Source organism: Chlorocebus sabaeus, chromosome 12 (assembly GCF_047675955.1).
Source record: "Chlorocebus sabaeus isolate Y175 chromosome 12, mChlSab1.0.hap1, whole genome shotgun sequence".
NCBI lineage: Eukaryota > Metazoa > Chordata > Mammalia > Primates > Cercopithecidae > Chlorocebus > Chlorocebus sabaeus.
Window position 1 is genome coordinate 100,953,146 of NC_132915.1, and position 27,762 is coordinate 100,980,907.

Sequence of the window (27,762 nt, forward strand, 5' to 3'; positions counted from 1 at the left end):
AAAAAATAGTCTATTAAAAATTTTTTAAAAAACAAAGCATTAAAAAAAGATAGTCTTTATAAAATGAAAATCACTTACATGAGTCAAAAAAAAAAAACCTCACAAAATTATTAACATATCTAAAACAGAAGCAAAAGTAAAAGACTGAAGAAAGAGCAAAGAAGAGCAGGAAAAAAAAAGCTCAGATTGCTGAAATGAAGCAAACAGGCAAGACACAATCATAAACAGAATAAGACCAGTTTATACTGAAGTAGAACTGATAATAAAGATATAAAACACATCAATCTTTACGTGAACTGAAATATATAAAGTGTAAACTGTTGGAATATTAGGAAAAGTTAACATAAACACACAAGAAAATGGCAACTTTAATGTATTTCTCTTAATCATCCACAGACCAAATAATCAAAAACCCTAAGATAATAAAAATAAGTAATTAATGATATTGACTTAATAAGTATATATTGAGGTCTATAACCTATAGAGAATAATTTTTCCAGAAACCATGGAATAGTTACCAAAAAATTATAGTATAGTAAGCATCCAAATACACATAAATCTCTTAGGGAATAATTTTATAGTCCACATTTTCTGATCAAAATTCAATAAACAAGGATAACAAAGTCTAAATTTTAAAATTTGACCATTTAGAGATTGAAATTATTTCAGTTAGTTTCTTCCAAATATTTTCCCCAAAACCAGTGCATCAAAACAAGCAGGAAATATGCCTAAATACCATATTCCAATCTTGCTCAAGAGTTAACAGACCTAAGAGTAAAGGAGGCCAAGAATTCCTGCCAAATTCTCCATTCCTTCACTGGGGCCAAAGTCTACTACTATAGACAATTTACAAGGCACAGCAACAGAACAATATTCTTTTTTTTTTTTCCTGAGACAAAGTTTTGCTCTTGTTGCCCAGGCTGGAGTGCAATGGTGTGCTCTTGGCTCACTGCAATCTCCACCTCCCAGGTTCAACTGATTCTCCTGCTTTGGCCTCCCAAGTAGCTGGGATTACAGGTGCCTGCCACCACCCCTGACTAATTTTTGTATATTTTGTAGAGACGGAGTTTCACCATGTCGACCAGGATGGTCTTGAACTTCTGACCTCAGGTGATCCACCCGCCTTGGCCTCCCAAAGTGTTGGGATTACAGGCATGAACGAATGTGCCCAGCCCGAGAACAATATTCTTAAATGGTTTTCTTGACAACCAGGCTGAAATTGGTGGGCCACTCTTCACGTGCATCCAGCAATTCCCCCTCTGTGAATGAAAAGCTCTTTCACAGGGCCGACCCACTGGAAAAGACCAAATAAGGATCTATTCCAACACTAAGTACAAACAGGCTAGAAAGAAAATACCTCACATTACACTGCCTGACAGGAGGAGATCCCAGGGATTCACTTTATAGACTGTATTTACACCAAACAAACCTGAGAAATCCAATGTCACCAAGAATTGTAAAAAATTTCAAAAGACCACAGTTTAAATTTGATATAACTGTGTAATTCGAAATATGGAACAACTATTTAAAAATGTCAACATGAAATATAAATAAGATGTAATTTCTGAACTTCAGAGGTTTACAAATTAGTACAAGAGATAATCTCTATTTTGTTTTTAGAATTCTACATGTAAAGAAATTGTTAATTACATTGTTTGAATCTTTCTTATCCTTAGCAATTTTGGGTTTGCTTTGTTCATCAGTGTCTGATAGGAAGGTACTGAAATGTCCTGTTTTAATTATACATTATTCAATGCCTCTTTATAATTCCCTTAATATTTTGAGACTGTTATAGATGTGTTCACAGTCAGATCTATTATCTTAGTGGATTATTCCTTATTTCATTACATAGTTTACCAAAATATCTGTATTGGTATGCTTTTGCCTTAAATTCTACTATCTGAGTTACTTCCAAACGCTCCCCTCAATCTCCACCCCCTTGGCCAAGTGAAATTGGAGGCTCTGGCCAATGGGAAAGGATAAGACAGAATAGCCACCTGACAGCTTTTGGACTGGGAAGGAACTAGGGAGGGAGGGAGGGGAGGGGTAACTCTGTGTCATTTTATTTTAGGTATCTGGTGAGCAGTACAACACTAAAAAATTGTTAAATTTCATAAATTATCTTCTAATAGGTGAGTAGTTTGTATTTATTGCAATTAATTATGTATTTGGACAAATCTACATCTTACTTTGTGTTGTTTCTTGCCTCTTTTCTCTGCTTTTTATTCTTCTTCCTTACCTTCTGTTGAATTGATACACTTTTATTCCCTATTTTTCCCTTTACTATTTAGAAAGCTATAGGATTTTTTCTTCTTTAGTAGTTACTCTTAAATGTTTAATAAAATGTGTGGCTAACATTCTCCTGAGTTTCACTTATATATTCATGTATCTAAAGTTATAAAGTCATTCTATTCTCTTAATCTGAACACAAGCTCAGGATGCTTTAGTTACCCACTGAACTTTTCCCTCCCATCTTCCATAATACAGTTGTCTAAAATTTCAGATCACATTTTAAAACATACACACAAATTACTATTGAAGTTTTACTTTATAGTTAGTAGTTAACCAGATTTACCAACATATTTTATGAATTTCTTTGTCCACCACTATTTCTTGCAACAAATTCCTTTCCTCAGTGTCCAGCTTCTTTCTTGCTGAAGGACTCCTGAAGTGGTTCTTTAAACCAGCGGTTATCAGAGCATGGTATGTGGACCTCTAGAGGTCCCTAAGGCAAAAAATATTTTCATAATACCACTAAAACATTGTTTGCCTTTTTCACTGGGCTGACATTTACACTGACAGTGCAGAAGCAATTGTGGGCAAAATTACTGGCACCTTACAAGTCAAGGCAATGGCACCAAACTGCACTGGTAGTCACTGAATTCTTCACTGAGATGAATAGCAAAAAAGTAATACCATAAAAGTCCAATTCCACCTAATGTTCTTCAAGCAGCAGCAAAAATGATTACTTTTATTCAATTTCAGCCCTTATACACCTTTTAACATTCTGTACAAGAAATGGAATCACACACTTAAGGTACTTCTCCATCGTTAAGTGTGACCACTGTCTTGAGAGAAAAAGCATGTGTGCAAGCTGGACTAACCACTTTCTCCAGGAAATAACATTTTAACCTAAAAGAACAATTGATAAGTTACAGTTAATCAGGTTTGGGTATCTGATTACCATTTTTTGAAAATCATAGAAGTGAGTCAGTCACTTCAAGGAAAACAATGGACTATGTTTACTATCAACTATAAAATTTGAGCCTGTAAGTAAAATTAAGAATTTTCATATGTCCACCACTGTAAGCTTCACAGCTTCCCAATGCTCAGATTTTCTTGATAAGATTGGCGGTAATATCAATAAATGTAATTTTTTTTTTTTTGAGACGAAGTCTTGCTCTGTCACCTAGGCTGGAGTGGAGTGGCGTGATCTCGGCTCACTGCAACCTCCACCTCCCGGGTTCAAGTGATTCTCCAGCCTCAGCCTCCTGAGTAGCTGGGATTACAGGCAAGCACCACCAAGCCCGGCTAATTTTTGGATTTTTAGTAGAGATAGGGTTTCACCATGTCGGTCAGGTTGGTCTCAAACTCCTGACCTCGTAATCCACCCACCTCGGCCTCCCAAAGTGCTGGGATTACAGGCATGAGCCACCACGCCCGGCCAAATGTGACTTTTTGATACTGCATAATCAAATGTGACATTCTGAAAGATCTGCATAACCCAATGATTTTCCAAATGATTAATATATGATGTTACAAAATTATGCATGGGTAAAAGATTCATTCAAAGTATTAACTCGACCAACAGATTTTAATGGAACAGAATATAAAAAGTTCACCGATAGGAGTCTCAGACTCCACATTACAACTCTGAGGCCACAACTTCTTCCTATACCTTAGCCAAAGCAGCATGATGCAATGCATCAAATACAGAACAGCTACCTTCTAGTGAGACAAGCAGTAAATAAATTTATAAAAATATAAAATAATGCCACTTTTCTCATGAAATTTTTTTTTTGTTTTGGAAAATACAGTTTTTTTAATAAAATTATTTGTGAACATGCAACATATTTATTAACTTATTTTATCTTTAGGAGACAGAGTCTCGCTCTGTCACCCAAGCTGGAGTACAATGGTGCGATCTCAGCTCACTACAACCTGCGCCTCCTGGGTTCAAGTGATTCTCTCACCTCAGCCTCCCAAGTAGCTGGGATTACAGGCACCACCACACCCAGCTAATTTTTGTATTTTTAATAGAGGCAGGGTTTCACCAGGTTGGCCAGGCTGGTCTTGAACTCCTGACCTCAAGTGATTCGCTCTCCTGGGCCTCCCAAAGTGCTAGCATTATAGGCGTGAGTCACCGTGCCTGGCCTATTTTAAATTAAAAAATATTTTAAACTTTTCTCAGAATTAATTTCTACTATAATAAATATTGACAGGTATTACTCATATAAACAAAAGATCTTTGGGGTCCTCAATAATTTTTAAGAGTATAAAGTGGTCACATGACCAAAAAGTTTAAGAACCAGCTACTTTAAATGAAAGAACATGTGTGGTAAAATCTCATGGTCTTTGTCAATAAATGCCTTGAAAAATCATCATAAAATGGGGTTATAATTATTTTTCCTCAGCACTCTGAAGGCATACCAATGACTTCTAGCATCTTCTGTGGCTGATACAGAATCTGTTGTTAGTCCTGCTGTGGTTCCTTTGTCAGGAGTATTTGTCATCTCTCTGGTGACCTTTACAACCTGCACTTTCTCTATACCTTTGATATTCTCCAGTTTCACTACAATGTATCCAGGTAGGAATGAGCATTTATTTCTGCTGTTTGGCACACGGAAAGTGCTTAAAAAAAAAAAGGACTGTTTGATTTTGTTGTTGTTGTTCTTTGCTTGTTTTGTTTTCTTGAGATGGAGTCTCACTCTGTTGCCCAGGTTGGAGTGCAGTGGCATGATCTCAGCTCACTGCAACCTCCACCTCTCGGGTTCAAGCAATTCTCCTGCCTCAGCCTCCTGGGTAGTTTGGACTACAGGCACGTGCCACCATATGCAGCTAATTTTTGTATTTTTAGCAGAGACAGGGTTTCACTACGTTGGCCAAGCTGGTCTTGAACTCCTGACCTTAAGTGATCCTCCCACCTCAGCCTCCTAAAGTGCTGGGATTACAGGCATAAACCACCATGCCTGGTCTGGTTTTTAAATTTTTATTTTTGAAATGATTATAGTCTCACAGGAAGTTGGGAAAACAGTGCACAGAGTCCCCTGAATCTTTCACTCAGATTTCCCCAGTGGTGACATAATTGTAGTCCAGTATCAACACCAGGGAAATTGACACTGGTGCAATACTGTTAAGTCTACAGACATTACTCAGGAAACAACAGGTGCTGGAGAGGATGTGGAGAAATAGGAACGCTTTTACACTATTGGTGGGAGTGTAAACTAATTCAACCATTGTGGAAGACAGTGTGGCAATTCCTCAAGGATCTAGAACTAGAAATACCATTTGACCCAGCAATCCCATTACTGGGTATATACCCAAAGGATTATAAATCATGCTACTATAAAGACACATGCACACGTATGTTTACTGCGGCACTATTCACAATAGCAAAGACTTGGAATCAACCCAAATGTCCATCAATGATAGATTGGATTAAGAAAATGTGGCACATATACACCATGGAATACTATGCAGCCATAAAAAAGGATGAGTTCATGTCCTTTGTAGGGATATGGATAAAGCTGGAAACCATCATTCTGAGCAAACTATCACAAGGACAGAAATCTAAACACTGCATGTTCTCACTCATAGGTGGGAACTGAACAATGAGGACACTTGGACACAGGGCAGGGAACATCACACACTGGGGCCTGTCGTGGCATAGGGTGAGGAGGAGGGATGGTATTAAGTGAAATACCTATCGTAAATGACGAGTTAATGGGTGCAGCAAACCAACATGGCACATGTACCCATATGTAACAAACCTGCATGGTGTGCACATGTACCCTAGAACTTACAGTATATATACATAAAAAAAAGACTATAGACATTACTCACTTTTCGCCAGTTTTTACATGTACTTGTGTGTGTGTCCTGTAGTTCCACACACTGGATTACATGTATATATTTGTGTAATCATCACCAGGATACAAAACTGTTCCATCATGACAGAGCAGCTCTTTTTCACCACCCATTTATAGGTGGACTACCTCCCTAACACTGTGCCTGTCCTCTGGCAACCACTCAATTGTTCTCCATCTCTATACTTTTGTCATTTTGAGGATGTTACATAAATGGAATCGGGTGACATGAAACTTTTAGAGATTGGCTTTTTGCACTACGTGAACCCACCCAAGTCACTGCATGCATGAAAACGGTTTGTTCCTTTTCTCTTGATAGTAGTATTACTTGGTATGGATGTACCACGATGTTTAACCATTTACCTGCTGAAGGATATTTAGGTTGTTTCCAGTTTTAAGTACAAATAAGGCTGATATAAACATTTGTATACAGGTTTTTATGTGAATATAAGTTTTCACTGCTCTGGAATAAATGCCTAAGAGGGCAATTGCTGGGTTGTACGGTAAATTAAAGTTTAGCTTTATAAGAAACTGCCGAAGTATTTTCGAGAATTACTATACCATTTTACATTATCAACAGAAATGATACAGTTTCTCTACATCCTTGCCAGCAATTGGTGTCATCACTATTTTTTATTTCAGCCGTTCTAATAGCGTGTGGTTTTCATTTGCATTTTCCTGATGGTGAATGTTGCTGAGCATCTTTTCACGTGCTCATCTGCCATCTGCATGTATATCCTCTTCAGTGATAGGCCTGTTTATGCCTTTGCCCACTCCCTGATCAACCATCTAAACTTTTCACTGTTTTCAGTTCTTTACATATTCTATATATGTCTTTAGCCAGATACGTGGTTTACAAATATTTCCTTTCAGTGTGTAGCTTGTCCTTTCATCCTCTTAACAGGCTCTTTTGCAGAGTAACTATTTTTAATTTTAATGAAATCTAACTTGCTCTAGGTTTTCTCCTGTTTTTTTCCTACATTTTACATTTAAGTTGTGATTTTTAATTAATACAAGACATGTGATTTAGGTTGGGTTTTTTTCAGCTTATAGAAGTTCAATTGGTCCAGGACCGTTTAAAAAAAAAAAAAGTCTCTTCTTCCGCCATTTAATTAACATGTGTTTTTAACATCAAACCCACTCATATCTGTCTTCAGTACTGTGAAATTCTTTGGCATTATCTCTTCAAATATTGCTTCTCTGCTATTCCCTTCCTTCTCCACTTCACACGTGGGAGCCTTTGAATCTTTCCTCCATCTCTCTTATCTTTCATTCTTTGTACCTCTTTATCTCTTTGTACTATTTCCTAGGTTGAATTCCTCAGTATCAACTGTCTTTCAACTCATTCTCTCTTGAACTGTGACCAGTCTAGAGTTTATCCCAATTGTATTGTATTAATACAATTATTAACACAATTAGTTGTGTACACAACTAGCTATGTAACCCTGGGCAAGTTCCTCTCTTGATTTCAGTGCCTGCCCTAAGTAATGTTTTAATTTAATACAATTGTATTAATAATTGTATTTTACATTTCCAGTACTGTACTTTTAATTGGTTCTTTTCTAAATTCAAATTTGCCTGCTTTTGTTTCATAATTTCCTAGAAGTTAACCATGAATGTTCTTCCTTCATCTGTTTGGTGATCTTAAACATATTTATTTGAAATTAATTTTCAGATTGCTTTACTATATTCTGTTCCCAAATTAATCTCCTGATTGTCTGTGTTTCTTGGTACTAGCTATCCTTGTGTGCTTTGGAATTTTAATTTGCTGAGCTCTTCTGGAATGAGAACCCTTGCTTGCTCTCTCTACTCACTGTCAGTGCTTTTACACATATTGCCACCACCCTCTACCCTCATCCAAAGAGAGGCCTCCAGACCAGAATCAGGTCTTACACTGACAGCTCAAGGTTCCTGTAATACGAGGGTAACATAAACCCAGCCATGCCACAGTCAGGTCCTGGTTGCACTGCTCTCTCTATTCCCCGGCACCCCAGAAACAGAGACCCAAGCAACCTTGTTCAGCTTCTTTTCACAGGTATGACAGTCTCACCCCAGCTTCTAGTTTCTGTCATTTCCTCTGGTCCCCATCCAGGGATGCAGTTCCTTTGGTCCCATACCCTCACGGAGTATTTTCCACTCTTTTTGACACCATGACATATGGAGAAAATAACAACATTTGCACAGTACACAGCTAGATGGATGAGACTGTTTCTTCACCAGGAATGATTGGCTGAGGGCTCTGATCATCACCCATGCCCTGACTAGCTGCCCTGAAGCTTGAGAAAAATCAGTATTTCATACACTGGTAAACTCATCCACAGCAAGCTCTCAGGACAATAATATCCTAAAATAATGGACTCCTAGCACTCTCTGCCTGTTTCTGTAGTTGGTTCTATTTCTAGTCCACCAGGATGCTTATCTTGCTATTAAAGTACAAATATGTTAATAGCATTTCATTTACTAATTATGTATTTGGAGCAGAATATAGAATTTAAAGCACGAACTTAAAGGTGCGTCATAACCATGCTTTTCCCTCTGTTGGAATGCCCTCCTCTCAACCTGTCTACGTGATTTTTTCCTACTGCTCCCTCAGGTTTCAGTTGAGATGTCATTTAATCAAGGGAGATTTTCATGACGCCATTTTCACCCCAAATGTGGGGTTAGATCTCCTTGTAAGCACCTGATTTTACATGTAATTGTATGGTGTTGTTATTACCTATTTACCTTAAACAGAAAGCTCCCTGATGGCAGGAACTGCCTCTTTCACTTCTGTATTTCCAGAACTAGCACAGTGACTGCAGTAAGTACAAACTCAATAAATATTTTCATTTCACCTATAACAGAGTTCCATGGCAGAGAGGATAATGTGACAGTGAAGATATGGAGCTCTGGAGTCAGAGATTGTTGGTTTTAATACTAATTCTACCACTTATTGTGTGATTTAAGAAAGCTACTTAGCCTCTCTAAGTTTAGTTTCCTTATCTATAAAATGTACATCACAGTTCAACTCCTATCTCTGTTACTTACTAGCTGTGTAACCCTGGGCAAGCTCCTCTCTTGATTTCAGTGCCTGCCCTAAGTAATGTTTTAAGAATCACATCAAAGACCGGGTGCGGTGGCTCACGCTGGTAATCCCAGCACTCTGGGAGGCCGAGGCAGGCAGATCACGAGGTCATGAGATAGAGACCATCCTGGCTAACACAGTGAAACCCCGTCTCTACTAAAAATACAAAAAATTAGCCGGGTGTGGTGGCGGGTGCCTATAGTCCCAGCCACTCGGGAGACTGAGGAAGGAGAATGGCGTGAACCCGGGAGGCAGAGCGTGCAGCGAGCCAAGATTGTGCCACTGCACTCCAGCCTGGGCGACAAAGCGAGACTCTGTCTCAAAAAAAAAAAAAAAAAGGCCAGGCGCAGTGGCTCAAACCTGTATTCCCAGCACTTTGGGAGGCCGAGACGGACGGATCACGAGGTCAGGAGGTCGAGACCATCCTGGCTAACACGGTGAAACCCCGTCTCTACTAAAAAAAAATACAAAAAACTAGCTGGGCGAGGTGGCGGGCACCTGTAGTCCCAGCTACTCGGGAGGCTGAGGCAGGAGAATGGCGTGAACCTGGGAGGCGGAGCTTGCAGTGAGCTGAGATCCGGCCACTGCACTCCAGCCTGGGCGACAGAGCGAGACTCCGTCTCAAAAAAAAAAAAAAATTACATCAGACAACATCTATAAAGTCATCAGTTCTGTGACACCTTTTCCTGTTTCCTTGTTCCCACTTCATGCAGAAAAAGGAGGACCTCACAGCTCACCCTTGAGGAGTGGTGCTGACTGAACCATTTTCTAAGCCTAGGTGGCATCTTGCTGAAAGGCTTTCTCTGCCACTAGAGCTTTGTGTCCACAACCCATTCAGGCAAAGTGGAGGGCGATGTCAATAAGAATTTGAAAAAATGATTTTATGTGTCATATTTAATTTAACTAAAGAAATTTAATATACCTAAAGAAAAATAAAAACAACTAACTGGATCATGCTAACTCCGAAAATGTGAGAGGGGAAGAGAACATCTCCCTTCTTTTTTTTTTTTTTTTTGACACGGAGTCTCGCTCTGTCACCAGGCTGGAGTGCAGTGGCGTGATGTCGGCTCACTGCAACCACCGCAGTGATTCTCAAGCGATTCTCCTGCCTCAGCCTCGTGAATAGCTGGGATTAGAGATGGTCGCCACCATGCCTGGCTAATTTTTGTATTTCAGTAGAGAAAGGGTTTCACCATGTTGGCCAGGCTGGTCTCAAACTCCTAACCTCAGGTGATCCACCCACCTCGGTCTTCCAAAGTGCTGGGATTACAGGTGTGAGCCCCTGCGTCCAGCTGAGAGTCAAATTTTAAAATGAAGGCATCTACTACATTTTGCTGTGTTCTAAATACTACTGCTGGAAAGAACATGTAAAACTAGAAGAGAATGCCTGTCAGAAGAAATTCAAGTAGGGGAGAGGCAATGTAGCAAAGCACTTTAAAGTTCAAATTATAATGTAGAGGCATAAAGAGCCTACTTTCAAGCACTACATTTTAAATATAATTATTTAATGAAGAACAGAGCCTAGTGACTGAGAGAAAATTAGAGCCATTAACTGATAAAGAAAACTAAAATTCAGACCAAAGGTTCTATAGAAGGCAGAAGGAAATAATGCAAAAACCTTGGCATCAAACAAACCTGGAATCAAATCCTGACTCTGCCATCTCTCACTGTGCAACCTTCAGCCAGTAACAGCTCTAAACCTGAGCTTCCACCTCTGCAGAATGAGGATCATTACCCTCGCCTCCCAGGGAGCTGGATCAAACGAGATTCCAGATACCAGCTATGAAGTGCCCAGCCCAGTGCCCAATGCATAGTTGGTGCTCCACAAACATCAATCCCCTCCCATTCCCTTCCATTTCAATGGGGAAAGTATAGTCTTTTCAACAAATGATGCTGGGACAAGTGGATAGCCAGATGCAAAAGAATGAATTTGCTTTATTAGCAGGGATCATAAAAGGGTTTGGAAATTACTAAAAATCCATGTTCTCGTGTCTATAATTCACAAACTTCTAAGTTCATTTTGCAAGCTGATTCTCTGAGGTGCACAGGCGCAAGACCTGGTGAGCACCCAGAGCTGGATCAGTGCAGAGGTGTGTGGTTCCAGGCCAATGCCTAGAAAGACTGACCAGCCTAGAAGACACCTTGGGTGGCCAAGAGACCGCCAGAAACTAGAGCAGCCAAAAAGAGAATGGATTACTTGAGCTTGGGCTCCCGTCCTTCGCTTGTGTACTGCCAGCAGATGAGCCCAATCAGGTCCTGCACCCTGGCGCTGGCCATTGTCACCACGGTCATTGGCAGCAGTCTGTCCTGGCTCGAGTGCAGAGGGAGGTAGACATCGATCTTCTTGGTTGCCGTTGTACCTACATGACCCTGCGGACAGAGCACACACGTAAGAGCAAAGCACACTGCCACAGTTATACAGACCCTATGCACAGCCATTTTTCATCCTTGCTATACAGACCTGCTGTGAGCGTGGAATGGTCCCAAAGTGGAAACACTGTCAAGTTTCAAGGATGTTTTTTTCCTTAAATTTTCATTTTCTAATAAACTAATGGATTGGGATCTGCCAGCAGGAAGGTAAATGGGCACTACAACTAAGAGGAACAAATAAGAGTGGTGAGCAGAACTGGTGTTTGGTGTTAGGAGGCTGGCTAGGCTACTAACTCAGTGTGTCCTTGGACCTTAGCACTAGGTGCCTCTCTGGAAACTGCCTCGTCCCTCCTTGAGACAATGAGATGAGCTGCCTGGGAAGCTGCCATACTCTCCCAGGAAGGATTTAGGCCCGCAGCACTGAAACAAGGGCTTGCCTTCTCAGAGACTATGGGGGCTAGTTCCACTACACAGGACATCTGTTTCCTTCAGTACCACACAGGTTCAAGGGCCCTTTGGTCCTCCATTATCGCCCTAACTACCACCCCCACACTGCTGAATATATTCCCACTCCCTCACACACACACCTACCACTCCTCCCGCCTGTGTGTTCCACTCTGCCCTGCAGAGCTCCTGTGCTAATCAGCAAACACCCATAAATCCTCAGCTGCTTTTGAAAACCATTTCCTCTACCTCTTGGACTTCACTGAACCTGCTGTTGAGGATACTGCCTCCTCTGCTGTCCTGTTAAAAGAGGACTGCTTTGCCTTTTTTTTTTTTTTTTTTTTTTTTTTTTAAATAATCCCTGCACCCTCAAGGCACGCAAGAGTAGGTATCCTTGTCCCCGCTAACACTTCCAATCTAGTACTTTCTCTTTCATGAAAAAATCCTTGTTCTTTTGAGACCCAGGCCATCCAACGACACCATCCTCTCCCCCTCCTTTTGTGTTTCTGTTATCCGCCAACCTTCTGGCCATTCCCCTCCCTCACAGAAGGCTTGCACGCTGGCTCAGTCTTCCTTCCCACCCATGCAATATGTTCACTACACAGAGTATATAGAAAAGTGTCACAGAAAACGAGTTCAAATCAGAACACTTGATTGTCCCTCACTCCCTCCTATCCCAAGTCACAACAACAGCCCCCCTTATTTTAATAATATGTGCTGCCACCACTAAGCCAGCTGCTCATCTCAACAGTCTTGATGCTTCTTCCTCCCTCACACTGCCTATCTACTCTATTACGAAGTTCTAACATCTCTACTTCAAAAATACATTTCAATGGGGAAAGTATAGTCTTTTCAACAAATGATGCTGGGACAAGTGGATAGCCAGATGCAAAAGAATGAATTTGGGCTCCTGCCTCATACCACATACAAATATCAATCCAAAATAAATCAAAGATCTAGATATAACAGGCAAAACTATAAAATTCTTTTTTTTTTTTTTTTTGAGACGGAGTCTCGCTCTGTCGCCCAGGCTGGAGTGCAGTGGCGCAATCTCGGCTCACTGCAAGCTCCACCTCCCGGGTTCACGCCATTCTCCTACCTCAGCCTCCCGAGTAGCTGGGACTACAGGCGCCCGCCACTGCGCCCGGCTAATTTTTTTTTCTATTTTTTAGTAGAGACGGGGTTTCACCATGGTCTCGATCTCCTGACCTTGTGATCCGCCCGCCTCGGCCTCCCAAAGTGCTGGGATTACAGGCGTGAGCCACCGCGCCCGGCCAACTATAAAATTCTTAAAAGGAAACAGGTGTAAATCTTCATGACTTTGGATTAGGCAATGATTTCTTTAATATGACACCAAAAGCATAAACAACAAAAGAAATAAATCGAACTTCATTAAAATTAAAAACTTTTGTGCCCAGGCCAGGCACAGTGGCTCACACCTGTAATCCCAGCACTTTGGGAGGCCAAGGTAGGCAGATCACTTGAGGTCAGGAGTTTGAGACCAACCTGGCCAACATGGTGAAACCCCCTCTCTACTAAAAATACAAAAATTAGCCAGGCTTGGTGGCGGGCGCCTGTAGTGCCAGCTACTGGGGAGGCTGAGGTAGGAGAATTGCTTGAATCTGGGAGGCAGATGTTGAAATGAGCCAACATCATGCCACTGCACTCCAGCCTGGGCGACAGAGTGAGACTCCACTCAAAACAAAAACAAACAAACAAGAACAACTTTTGTGCCTTAAGAATACTATTAAGATAGTAAAAAGATAATCAAAAGAAAGGCAGAAAATATTCACAAATCATACATCTGGTAAGGCTCTACTATCTAGAATATGTTAAGAAGTCTTATAACTCAACAAGAAGACAAAATTTTTTAATCGGCAAAGATTTGAACAGACATTTCTCCAAAGAAGATATACAAATGACCAATAAACACATGAAAATTGTTCCATATCATTAAACATAATGTAGATTACTTCTTACCCACTAGGGTGGCTATAATTTAAAAAAAGCAAAAACTCCAAACAACAACCCAAAATCCCTAAAAATAGCAAGGATTTGTGAGGATATGGAGAAACTGGAATCCTCAGACACTGTCAGTGGGAATGATGCAGTCATTGTGAAAATGTTCAGCAGTTTCTCAAAATGAAACATAGAATTATCATATGACCAAGCGATTCCATTCCTAGGTATATACTCCAGAGAACTAGAAACATATGCTCACATTAAAACCTGGACAAATGTTCACAGCAGCATTATTTATAATAGCCAAAGAATGAAAACCACCCAAATGTCCACTAACTAATGAATGGATAAACAAAATCCATACAATAGAATATTATTCAGCCATGAGAAAGAAAGAAGTACTGATACACACAACATGGATGCACCATAAAAACATGCTAAGAGAAGGAAACCAGACATGAAAAGCCACTACTGTATGAACCCATTTATATGAACTGTTCAGAACAGGCAAATCCATAGAGACAGAAAATAGATTAGTGATTGGCAGAAGATGACAGGGGTGGGAAATTGGGAGGTATGAGGTTTCTTTTGGGGGTGATGGTAATGTGCTGAAATTGGCAGTAACAGTTCATAACATTGTTAATATATTAAATACCACAGAACTGTACACTTTAAAATGGGTAAAATGGTAAATTTTATGTAATGTTTTATCTTAAGAAAAAAAGTGAAAAATACGTATTTCAAAACCATCTCACTTCTCTCCATTTCCACTGCCACCAAAATTGCCATCAGGTCTCACCTGAACTATTGTAACAGGTCCCAAATTATCCTACAGTACTTTTGCTTTATCTGATTTGTTCTCTACACACAAGTTAGATCTGTTTTTTAAACTCAGATTTGATCATACTATATCCTGTTTAAATTCCTTCGATGAGTGGCTCCCAAACACTGTGAACAAAATCCAAACTCCTTGCAACATCCAACAAAGCATGGCATGATCTGGCCCCGTCTACCTCTTTAACATCATCCACTGCCACTCCCCGACCTGCTCATCAGACTTCGGCTACACTGGCCTTCTGGAAGCACCCTCAATATACCAGCATGTGTGCCTGTGTGTACCTTGCTTGCATTTCCCACTTCCCAGGGCTTAGCAGGTGCTGTTCACTGTATCTAGAGAGGCTCTTTTTCATCGCTTTGCATGTGTGACTCCTCATCCTCTAACGTGTGCCCTTGGGAGGTTACTTAATCTCTCTATGCTTCTGTTTCTTCATATGTAAGAGGAGGAGAATGGTAGGACCTACCTATCATAAGACCCTTATGATAATTATTATTACTTATTATTAATTATTATTATACAGGGCTCAGCTGTCACTGTTAACACTCCTTTTACAGTTATTCTCTCACACATATCCTGTTCATTTCCTTTAGAGCGCTTAACAATTGAGATGATTTATTTATGTACATCTTTAGTGTATGCTTTTGCCACGAAGTTTCCTCTGAACTTCCATGAGAGCAATGTTCATGTCTGCTTTGTTTACTGTTCCATACATAATGCCTGGCCCTGTGCCTGGCACACAGAAGACCCTGAGGAAAAAATCTATTGAACTCCAGAATGAATGTATGAATGACTGAAGTGCCTGCCAGGACACATGGTAGGAACTGAATAATGTTAGTTTTCTCCATCCCTCTTGCCCTTCCTCTATGGGTCCATTTCCTGGTCATAGATGAAAGTGGAGGGACTTGACCAATTATGCGGTTCCATCTTTAACTCTATAATTCTACCATTCTAAGGTGAAAAAAGTCAGTACAGGGAAAGGAAATAAATGAAGTCAGTTTAAAAAACATTTTTAGAGTAATTCCACTTTGCATATAATCCAGCATCCATCATTAGATCGACTGATTTTTTTCCCTCAGTCTCATCTGTATGTTATAAAGCAACTAGTAAAAATATAATTATCCTACATAATGCATGCACCCACACTTGCGCTCTCTTGCACATGTGCACTCTTTTTCTCTCTCGTACGCAATCACATGTGGGCACACACACATTCCCTTGCATGGTTTTCAGCTCTTAAATAATAATTTCAATGGCTAACAAAGACTTCACTAAATAACAAGTGTTTTGGCCTGGTCGGGCAGGCAAAGGGTTACAATGCAAACAGTGGGAATCTTTCTGGAGTGGGTTGATAGCCCTCATATTACCCTCCTTTTCAGACCAAGATCAGTTGCTTGTCACTGCTCTCTCTTTTTATTTCTGTTTATTCCTCTTCCTCCTGAAGCACTAGAACTAAGGAGCTATAGGGATCACAATATCTCAAGATATGAAGACTCAACAAGATGACAAATGTGAAATTTATGTCCTTCATAAACTGTAGGTGCTTTAGAAATGCAGAGCAGATGCCAGAAAGGGCCTCTGTGTTGAAATTAGACCCATTTCTATTACTCAAGCCTACTACAAGGTCACATGAGGCCAAGAACGGGTACTGCAGGAACCCTAGTAATATTGATTATTGTAACAAGAGCTAGCATTTAGGCCAGGTGCAGTGGCTCATGCCTGCAATCCCAGCACTTTGGGAGGAAAAGGCAAGTGGACCACCTGGGGTCAGGAGTTCAAGACCAGCCTGGACAACACGGTGAAACCCTGTCTCTACTAAAAATACAAAAATTAGCCGGGTGTAGTGGCAGTCACCTGTAATCCCAGCTACTGAGGAGGCTGAGGGAGGAGAATCGCTTGAAACTGGAAGGCGGAAGTTGCAGTGAGCCGAGATGGTGCCACTGAACTCCAGCCTGGGCAACAAGAGCGAAACTCTGTCTCAAAAAAAAAAAAAAAAAAAAAAAAAGCGGGGGTGAGGGGGGCTAGCATTTACTGAGAGCTGTTAAGTAAACTCTGCTAAATGTTTGCCTAATTATATCATTTAATTCATACAATAACTCTAAGAAATAGGGTTCTACCATAACCTTTTTTTTTTTTTTTTTGAGACAGAGTCTCGTTCTGTTGCCCAGACTGGAGTGCAAAATAGAAAGTGGGGCAAAAACTGTTGGAATAAATATGATAGATGCTTATTAAATGAATGAAGCACTTTATATCTTTTTAATTTTCTAATTCCATCTTGAAGAACTGATGATGGGAAAAGTGCCTTGCACACTGAAATTACATACTTTTTAATAAGGAGACTGTCTTCTGAAAAAGCTCAAGGTGGTGGCAGTTAGCTCTAACAGTCCCTATGTTACAGTATTTAGAAGGAATCATCTAAAACATAAAATAATCCATCAACATAATAAAATGTAATTAACTTATTTTTAAAAATGGTGATCGAAGGATTAAAAGTATTCATCACACATCAAGGCAAGCAATATTCCAAAGATGTCTAAATATGAAAAAGCAACTAGCAATAAACAAAGATCGTATCCTACAGTTTCACTGCATGGCAAATTTATATGTTCCACCATACAGGACTGGGGAAATGGCGGCATATTTAGAGCACAGGGAAGGGGGCAACACAGAGAAAGTGTTGCCACAGGGAAACTGGCTTAGCTTTATGTTCCTCATTCTCTCATGCATTCAACAAACACCAGCTGAAACATCATGCTGGGCTCCGAAAACAAAGTCCACTGACATACAATGCAGACCAGACCCTCACCAAACTGTTCTGCTGAGGGTCTCACTGTACAATGTCACGAAAGCTTTAAGAAGGGGAAAGTCCAGTCTGTCAAGAGAGCCCAGAAGCAACTCAGGCTAAAGGGGGCTAGTGAAGGCCTCTTAGATACAAAAATGTACCCTTTCATCCTTTTTCTTACCCAAGAAAAAGATGCTTGTTGTATTTACCGACTATGACAATACACCAAAAGGTGACTAGGAGTTCCCTCTGAGACATGGGATTATCAGTGATTTTAATTTTCTGGTTTATAGTTTTCTGTATTTTCTATAATATACATGTATTACTTTTACAATTAGAAACAAAACTATAAATATTATAAACTAAAAAGGAGATACAAAGAATAAGAGTACCATTCAGGGCTTAAAAGTTTTAAGTGAAGGAAAGAGAGGATGGATTTTGAAAGTGTAGCCTATGTTAAGGCATCAGGTAAGCATCATTAAGAACATACTATGTGCTGTGACAGGCTGTTGGAAAAAGTAAGTTGAAATATAACTCAAAAAAAAAAAAAAAGAAAGAAAGAAAAGAAGGAAAATATAACTCAGGGCTGGGCATGGTGGCTCACGCCTACAATTCCAGCACTTTGGGAGGCCAAGGCGGGCAGACCACCCAAGGTCAGGAGTCCAGACCAGCCTGGCCAACATGGTAAAATACAAAAATACTAAATATATTAAAAATACAAAAATTAGCCAGGCTTGGTGGCATGTGCCTATAGTCCCAGCTACCCCAGAGGCTGAGACACGAGAATTGCCTGAACCCAGAAGGAAGACGTTGCAGTGAGCCGAGATCATGCCACTGCACTCCAACTTGGGTGACAGAGTGAGACTGTCTCAAAGGAAGAAAGAAAAAAAAAAAAAAGAAAATATAACTCAGATACCTTACTATGGCAGGTTAAATAATTTTTATCAAAGAAAAAGAAAAGGGCAAGGCGCAGTGGCTCAGGCCCGTAATCCTAGCACTTTGGGAGGCCGAGACAGATGGATTGCTTGAGCTCAGGAGTTTGAGACCAGCCTGGGCAACATGGTGAGACCCCGTCTCTATTAAAATACAAAAAATTAGCCGGGCATGGTGGCATGTGCCTGTAGTCCCAGCTACTCGAGAGGCTGAGGCAGGAGAATTGCTTGAACCCGGGAGGCAGAGGTTGCGGTGAGCCGAGATCATGCCACTGCACTCCAGCCTGGGATGGAGCGAGACTCTTGTCTCAAAAAAAAAAAAACAGAAAAAGAAACAGAAACAGAAAAAGAAAAGGGAAAAGAAAAAGAAAAAAATAGGTAATAAATTGACAATCAGCTGACAATTTGAAGTTGAACAACATTCTCCAAAGCAGCTCCTAAATGAGGAAATGCCCCCAAGGCAGGTTTGAGAACAAATAGAAAAGTACTTCCTATAGCAAAACTTTCTCAGCACAAATGCAACTCATGAGGACCAACCAGACTCAACTTCATATCCCACAGACTCTCCCTGACCTGATGGCTTTGCAAATGCAGTTAGAATCTGAAATTTAACATATCCAACACCGATTTCTTCTTCACTGGCATGTCTGTCATTCTATACTCTATCTCAACTAAGGCTTTCATCATCTACTCATCATGCAAGCTAGGAATCCTAATTCCTCTTTCTGTCTCACACTCTACCATCCAAATGCCTCTGAAATGTCTCCCAAATCTCTCTCATTCCCATGCTTATTGCCAATGCCCCAGTTCAGGCTTCATCAGCTTCATCATCCGTCAGTGAGACCACTGCAGCAATCTCCAACTATCTCTTTATTTTTAAAAATCCTTCTCTCTCCAAATCTTTCTTTCCTTATTGCCACCAATGTGATTTTTCTCAAATCACAGACCATGCCAGTCATGTAGAAACATATGATGGTCTAGTGCTAGCATTCCAACTCCTTAGATGGCATTTAATGCCCTTCACAATCTGGTCCCTCATATCATTGCTGATGTACACTGAACAGTAATTAAGAGCACAGACTCGGGGTCAGCCAGGTCCAGGTCGGAACCCTGGCTTTACCACTTCCTTAGCTGCTAGACCTTAGACTCTGGGCAAGTAACCTCACCTCTCAGAACTTCCATTTACCCACTTGGAAAGCAAATAAGATGTATCTAAAATGCCTGCCACACAGTCACTGATCAAGAAACATAGCTCTTCTTCTGTCCTTCAATTCAAATACCTCCTCTTCCAAGAAGGTAGAAGCCCAAATAAATTCCCTCTTCTCTCCTCCCCTAACAATTTGATTTGCACAGACTTACAGTTTCACTTTTTTCTGCAACTACCCTCATCACCTCCTTCCCCACACCCTCTCATTCAGCTATGAATTACATAAAGGGAAAAATAGCCTCATCCATTTTGTATCCTCCTAGGGCCTACAACACAGCAGGGGTTTCACGCTACCTGGCTAAATCAAAAGGACTCCGCAGACTCTCTTTCAGAACGGACTCACCAGACCTACCAATTCTCTATTCCGGGTAGAGTGGCTATACCTCTCCTACTTCCCAGCCCCTGTTCTTCAGGAACACTCTTTCCTCTCTGAAACATCCCCAGCACCTAACAAAGGGCCCGACATAGTTACTTACACATATTGATGGAATAAATGATTAATATTCTTTTAACACATGATTTAAACACTTGCATTATATGATAGCATATGGTGGTACCAACTATTCTTCAATTGTTAGAAATGGAGGCTGTTTACAATATTCCATTATTATAAATAATCTCATAAACATTTTCCTATACAAATGTGAACATATTTCTAGAAGAAGATTACTAGGTCAAAGAGTATGAATGTTTTGTAACTTGTGATATATACTGGAAAAGCTCAGTCTTTTAAAAAGTGTCTCTAGGCCAATTATGAAATATCAATACTATGAACCAAAGGTTATCCAATTAATAATTAGTTCATAAAATGCGAAAACTTAAAAATCTAAATTAACTTCTAATACACAGAATGTTAACAGATATAGAATTGAAATACATGTATTTGAACATGCTAATAAAACATTATCTAAAGCAGCTTTTTTTCTTAGCTGATCCTATTAATTAAAATAATATACATTAGCTGCTTATCATAAAATTAATTTCAAAATCATATACCTGATAGTTTCCAAAGTAGGGGAAGCAGAAAGAATACAGATGGGATTTAGTTCAAAATAATCTTGAATTAAGAAATACCATGCTATGTTTGTCAGCTTAGTCCTTTCTGTCTGTGGACACACCGAGGAAGCATCGTTAAAGTCTCTCTTTTCCCTGCCATCCTAAGTCAGTCTCCTAAAGAGCCCGAACAACTGAGGAAGCTCTTCATGGGAGGGTTGAGCTTTGAAACAACTGATGAGAGCATGAGGAGCCATGCCGAGCAATGGGGAACGCTCTCGGACTGTGTAGTAATGAGAGATTCCAACACCAAGCACTCCACGGGCTTGGGTTTGTCACATATGCCACTGTGGAGGAGGTGGACACAGCCATGAATGCAAGGCCACACAAGGTGGATGGAAGAGTTGTGGAACCAAAGAGAGCTGTCTCAAGAGAAGATTCTCAAAGACCAGGTGCCTACTTAACTGTGAAAAAGATATTTGTTGGTGGCATTAAAGTAGACACTGAAGAACATCACCTGCGAGATTATTTTGAACAGTAAGGAAAAACTGAAGTGATTGAAATCACAATTGACTAAGGCAGTGGCAAGAAAAGGGGCCTTGCCTTTGTAACCTCTGACGGCCATGACTCTGTGGATATTCAGAATATCATACTGTGAATGGCCACAATTGCGAAGTTAGGGAAGCCCTGTCAAAGCAAGAGATGGCTAGTATTTCATCCAGCCAGAGAGGTCGAAGTGGTTCTGGAAACTTTGGTGGTGGTTGTGCAGGTGATTTCGGTAGGAATGACAACTTTGGTCATGGAGAAAACTTCAGTGGTTGTGGTGGCTTTGGTGGCAACCATGGTGGTGGTGGATATGGTGGCAGTGGAGATGGCTATAATGGATTTGGTACTGATGGAAGCAATTTTGGAGGGTGGTGGAAGCTACAATGATTCCGGCAATTACAACAGTCTTCAAATTTTGGACCCATGAAGGGAGGAAACTTTGGAGGCAGAAGCTCTGGCGGCTATGGTGGTGGAGGACAGTACTTTCCCAAACCATGAAACCAATGTGGCTATGGTGGTTCCAGTAACAGCAGTAGCTACAGCAGTGGTAGAAGATTTTAATTACTTCCAGCAAACAAAGCTTAAAAGGAGAGGAGAGCCAGAGAAGTGACAGGGAAGCTACAGGTTACAACAGAATTGTGAACTCAGCAAAGCAGAGTGGTGGCAAGGCCCACCTGCTACAAAGAATACATATTTTAGACAAATACTCACGTGTATGGGCAAAAAACTCGAGGACTGTATTTGTGACTAATTGCATAACAGGTTATTTTAGTTTTTGTTCTGTGGAAAACATAAAGCATTCCAACAAAGGATTTTAATGTAGTTTTTTTTTGGTACTCATGCTGTTGATTGCTAAATGTAACAGTCTGATCATGACACTGAATAAATGTGTCTTAAAAAAAAAAAAAAGGGGGCCAGACGCGGTGGCTCACGCCTGTAATCCCAGCACTTTGGGAGGCCGAGGTGGGAGGATCACGAGATCAGGAGATCAAGACCATCCTGGCTAACACGGTGAAACCCTGTCTCTACTAAAAAAAATACAAAAAATTAGTCGGGCGTGGTGGCGGGCGCCTGTAGTCCCAGCTACTTGGGAGGCTGAGGCAGAAGAATGGTGTGAACCTGGGAGGTGGAGCTTGCAGTGAGCCGAGATCGCGCCACTGCATTCCAGCCTGGGCGACAGAGCGCGACTCTATCTCAAAAAAAAAGAAGAAGAAGAAGAAGAAGAAGAAATATCCAGGCTGGGTACAGTGTCTCATGTCTGTAATCCCAGCACTTTGGGAGGTCAAGGAGGGAGGATCACTTGAGGTCAGGAGTTTGAGACCAGACTCCATCTCCACTTTAAAAAAAAAAAAGAACTTGGCATGGTGGCACATGTCTGTAGTCCCAGCTACTCAGGGGGCTGAGGTGGGAGGTTCACTTGATCCTGGGATGTTGAGGCTGCAGTGAGCTATGATTGAGCCCCTGCCCTTTGGCCTGGGCAACAGAGCAAGACTCTGTCTCCAAAAGAAAAAAAAAAAGAAAAGAAAAAAAGAAATATCCGTATCAAGTGAGTTAGCTGAATTAAGCCTTATGGACTAAAGGCTTGGCTAGCATTGCTATTTAACATCAAGGTTTCCCAATAATAAATTGAATATCAGATCTAAACTGCTGCTAAGTGTTCAGTTTCTCTCCCAAAGAAAAGAAACAGAGAAAGGATAGACAGCTTAGCTTCTGCAATTAAAGAGACAAAAAGCAGGCAACATTATTCCATCAGTAACAACTGCACAAGCAGATCATTATGTGTAATTTTAATGCCGAAATAAATATATCAGTGTATCCAGACGATGTAATGATGCAAATTGATAAAAGAATTATTTGTAGCCTTCAAAAGGGTCATTCTCTGAGAAGAATGGCTACAGTTCTATTCCACCAGTACTTTTATCCCAACTTCCTCAGGAAAGACCAAAGGATGCTATATTCTACCAATGGTCTTGTCTTTAATAACATAGTAGGCAGACTTGGTACAGGAGTCTCAAATTATCACCACTCTAATGACAATTAATGGACTTCATTTGATCAGAAGCAATAATCTCAAACAAAATCTGGCCTAAATTGGTCTAATTCAGGTTTTACCAGCTATGGGAAATAAAGAGGGTCAACATGAGAAAAGAAAAAAAAAAAAAAAGAAAAAAACCCAAACACCAGAATTGTAACATTTTGATCTTAATAAAATGCTGGCTTTATGGACTCACAAAAAGAATTTTTTTTTTTTTGTTTTACATTCAAAATGGTAATATTGAATTTATAAATGGATTTTGTGTAAAATTCTATGACAAATCCGTTCAGAGATAGGGGCTTGGCTTTGTAGTGCTATCTTAACCTTCAATAAATCTGGAATGCTTAAAGGCTATTAAATTAACATTTCCCTGATCTGGCACTTGTAGTCAAGTTAATTTGTCAAAAACATTTCTACAGTTTGTCATTGGACACTGTATTTTCTGACAAGTTAAGCTTAAAATAAAATTGACAAAATCTCATTAATTTCCTCTGAATCACCAACCTTGGTTCCATTAAGCTTTTATTATTAAGAACGTCAACTGCCACTCTTTCTTTAACAAGGTCAAGTTCTGATCTGGGTACCTCCAGGATCCTTGCTATACTAATAGAAACTAGGGAGGCAGTGCAGTGTGATTAAGAGCACCAGTCGGGGCATCAGATAGATCTGAGTTCAATTATACGAAATGCCACTTAATAGGTGTGCTTGGACAATTTATTTAAGCTCTGTGAGTCACTATTTTCTCATCTACAAAATGTGGATAATAAAAGTACCTCCTCAAAGAATTGGTGAAACGATTCCATAAGACCACATGGGCCGGTGTGGTAACTCACACCTGTAATACCAGCATTTTGGGAGGCTGAGGCAGCTGAATTACCTGAGGTCAGGAGTTCGAGACCAGCCTGGCCAACATGGTGAAGCCCCGTCTCTATTAAAAATACAAAAAATAGCCAGGTGTGGTGGTGGGCACCTGTACTCCCAGCTACTCGAGAGGCTGAGGTAGGAGAATCATTTGAACCCAGGAGGTAGAGGTTGCAGTGAGCCGCCACTGCACTCCAGCCTGGGTGACAACAGTGAAACTCTCTCTCAAAAAAAAAAAAAAAAAAAGACTTCATGTAAAGCACTTATTACTGGGCCTTGTCCCATAGTAAATGCTCAAGAAATATTGGTTATTATGGTGTTTTTTCCTACTTTTTATCTACTTTTATATGGATAGACTTTTTTTAAAAAATTGCCATTCACAGACTTTTGAAACTACAAGGAATCTGAAGGGTCATCCCCTTTGAAGTATCTTCAACAAATGATTGTCTTACAACCTCTCCTGAACACCTTCACTGATGATGTCCCTGCCACTAGGTGAAGCAGCCCCTTTTCTTCAGCCTTTGGCAAACAGTTTTGCCAGCTAAAATGTGTTTATTTCCACTGAAGTGCAATCTCTCTGCAAGTTTTACTCATTGGTCTTAGTGCTAACCCTCATGAAATTTGAACAAATCTACCTCTACCTCCATAGACACCCTTTTATATACCTAGGATCTCAAACAAAAAACTCGGTTACTAAACACCATAGAATAAGCCAGGCTATAATCCTTTCAAGAGTACAACACAGCACAGAAAATAGCATTTTGTAACTTCTCCTTCTATAACATCTATGATAAATGTAAATCCTTATTTTTTTGAGATGGAGTCTTGCTCTATCACCCAGGCTGGAGTGCAATGGTGCGATGTCAGCTCACTGCAACCTCTGCTGCCCGGGTTCAAGCGATTCTCCTGCCTCAGCCTCCCCAGTAGCTGGAATTACAGGCACTTGCCACCACACTCGGTTATTTTTTGTATTTTTAGTAGAGACGGGGGTTTGCCATGTTGGACAGGCTGATCTTGAACTCCTGACCTCAGGTGATCCAGCTGCCTCGGCCTCCCAAAACGCTGGGATTATAGGCGTGAGCCACCACGCCTGTCTGCAAATGTAAATCTTTAGTCCTAGACTCAAAACAAGGAAGGAGGTTTTACTCTCAGAAATTATTTTGCTCAATTAAAACAAACCCTCTATATTTTGATGCTCTGACATTTTTGAGACAGAAATAAAATGCCTAGCAACTATTGGTTTAAACAATCTGTTATCAAATGAAGTTTGATGAATAGCTTCAAATAATTCTTTTGTTTCAAGGTATCAACTGAAAAACTAGCAATCATTCATATTCAAATATAGGTAAGACATTGCATAAAACATGGGGGGAAGTATGAAGGAAAAAAAAAAAAAAAAAGGCCAGTCCATTCCGTATCAGAAACAATCATTTTCTCAAAGACCTAAATCCAGAAAGCAATTCCTGATACTGGCAATTCCTGATGTCGGCGGTTTTCATCAACCTAAGTTACATTTGCTAGACTCCTCTTTGCTGAGTCAACTGAACTGATCTGGACTCTGGCCCTGCCAGCCTTGAGCTGTGCAGCCTTGGGTAAACCCATAATCTCTCTGAAAGTCAATTTCCTCTCCCATAAAATAGAGATGAAACCATCTACTTCAAATGAATATCAGGAAGTATAAAGTGAAAACAAAGCATGTTAAAATCCTCTGTGAACTGCAAACTATCATAGAAATGTCAATTATTCCTTATTATTGTAATTTAAGCTGTTACTCAGACCAGGCAGATTTTTGGACAAAATGCCCCTTCAAGCAAACATGAAATTGAGAAGTAGGGGCAACAAGGAAAGGTCTCTATCTTAATTATTTTGAGAGAAGAACCACATTCTCTTCTCAACCAGCCTTGGGGCAGTTACAGCATGTATCAGAATGTGCTCTCATACAGTTACAATCTAGCCATCTTAAAGCATGTAAAATGTCCACTTCAAATTTTCAAAGCCATGATGGGATTCTGTATATCATTAATGTTACACAGTGCTTTGCATTTAATTATACAAACAATAGCTTCCATAATGATGGTATTATCAGGGAATGGTAATTTGCATGAACCAAGCCCCATCACCGAGCATAAGTTTAGGGACCTCTTCATTATTAAATCATTTATATAATAAAATCAATATGCTTTAAAAGTAAAAATAGGTTTTTTTTAAAACCATAAAGAAGAGTTACATGTTTTAAACTCTATCAATTATCATAATATAATGAGTCTTGAAGATTTAATATCAACTTTTAAAATTAAAACTCAATGGAGAATGTATATTTGACTCCATTACTAGATGATGTATCTCTAAAAAAGGTTATAGTACAGCCATTATCACCTTCCTAAATTATATGGAAATTTTGGTATAACCCTCCAACTACCCCGAGGACAATTTAATTTCAAAGATAGCAAAGTATTTTGAGAATGTAAAATTGCATAAATATTGAAGGAAATAATCCAGGCACATATGTCATATTCATTTCTTGCAGGGTTTCAGTCGATTAAACATTACAGAAATTTTAAACATCCCTATTCACATTAAAATTGTTTCCTTATTTTTAAATAGTGTAAAAAATTCGCAAATTTCTATACAGTGGTAGGTTCATAACCATTTTATCACTTTAAGATTCAATGTTCCTTAATGATATAACTCAAAAATTTCACTGTATCATTATTTAGTAAGTCATAAAAACCTCTTAAAATTAATCTTTCACGCACATCCAGCTTATCCAAAGTTAGAATTTAATTACATGGTCTTGGCATAAATGGGCTTACTACTTTATTTGCTCAATCAGTGTACGTCTCTTCAGTAATTATAATTAATTCAAGTCCCTGACGCACCTCCTAGCAAACAATGTAAAAACATCAGACAAAATGGAAATAAATAGGTTCACATTTCTTCAATTACAACATTCACTTTCATCCTCAAAACGCACATGTGAAATAACTGGGATAGGTGTTACTCTATGTAACACATAAAGGCCAACACCAGGAACCTACACCTCTGGTGACAGAGAGGGATGCTCCTCCTCAGCAGAAAATATATTATGGTTGGTTACATTGTGATACAACTGCAAAGAGCCAGTTGAGGAAGTCTGCTTTTAACACAGTTTGCAAATGCATGTTGAAATATAAATAGCAGCCCACGCCTATAATCCCAGCACTCGGGGAAGCTGGGGTGGGAGGATCACTTGGGCCCAGGAATCGAGACCAGCCAAGGCAATATAAAGAGACCCTATTACTACAACAAATTTAAAAATTAGACAGGTGTGATGGTGTGAGCCTGTGATCTCAGCTATTCAGGAGGCTGAGGTGGGAGGATCATTTGAATCTGGGAAGTTGAGGCTGCAATCAGCCATGATTGCACCACTGAGCTCCAGCCTGGGCAGCAGAGGGAGACCTTGTCTCAAAAAGAAAAGAAAGAAATAGAAACATCAGCAAATGAAAGAAGAGATAAATTACTAATTATCTAGAACAGTGCTTCCTGTTGGAAAGAATCACTTGTAACTACCTACAAAATTTACAATTGAGAAGCAGCCCAAAAAGTCTGATTATCGGGCTTTCATCCAGTATCTTCCAGATAGCATCACAAAGAAAGCAGTAAGTG

General features: G+C 40.0%; 1 protein-coding gene across 7 annotated transcripts in view; it reads right to left on the bottom strand.

Moving 5' to 3' along the window:
• Nucleotides 1-27,762, bottom strand: part of MAPKAP1 (MAPK associated protein 1) — a 273,571-nt gene that overhangs the window by 136,294 nt on the left and 109,515 nt on the right. For all 7 annotated transcript variants that reach the window (XM_008006232.3, XM_008006231.3, XM_008006238.3 and 4 more), the window contains one exon: nt 11,348-11,520. In XM_008006232.3, coding sequence (XP_008004423.1) covers nt 11,348-11,520 — 173 coding nt within the window. The remainder of the gene's footprint in view (nt 1-11,347; nt 11,521-27,762) is intronic.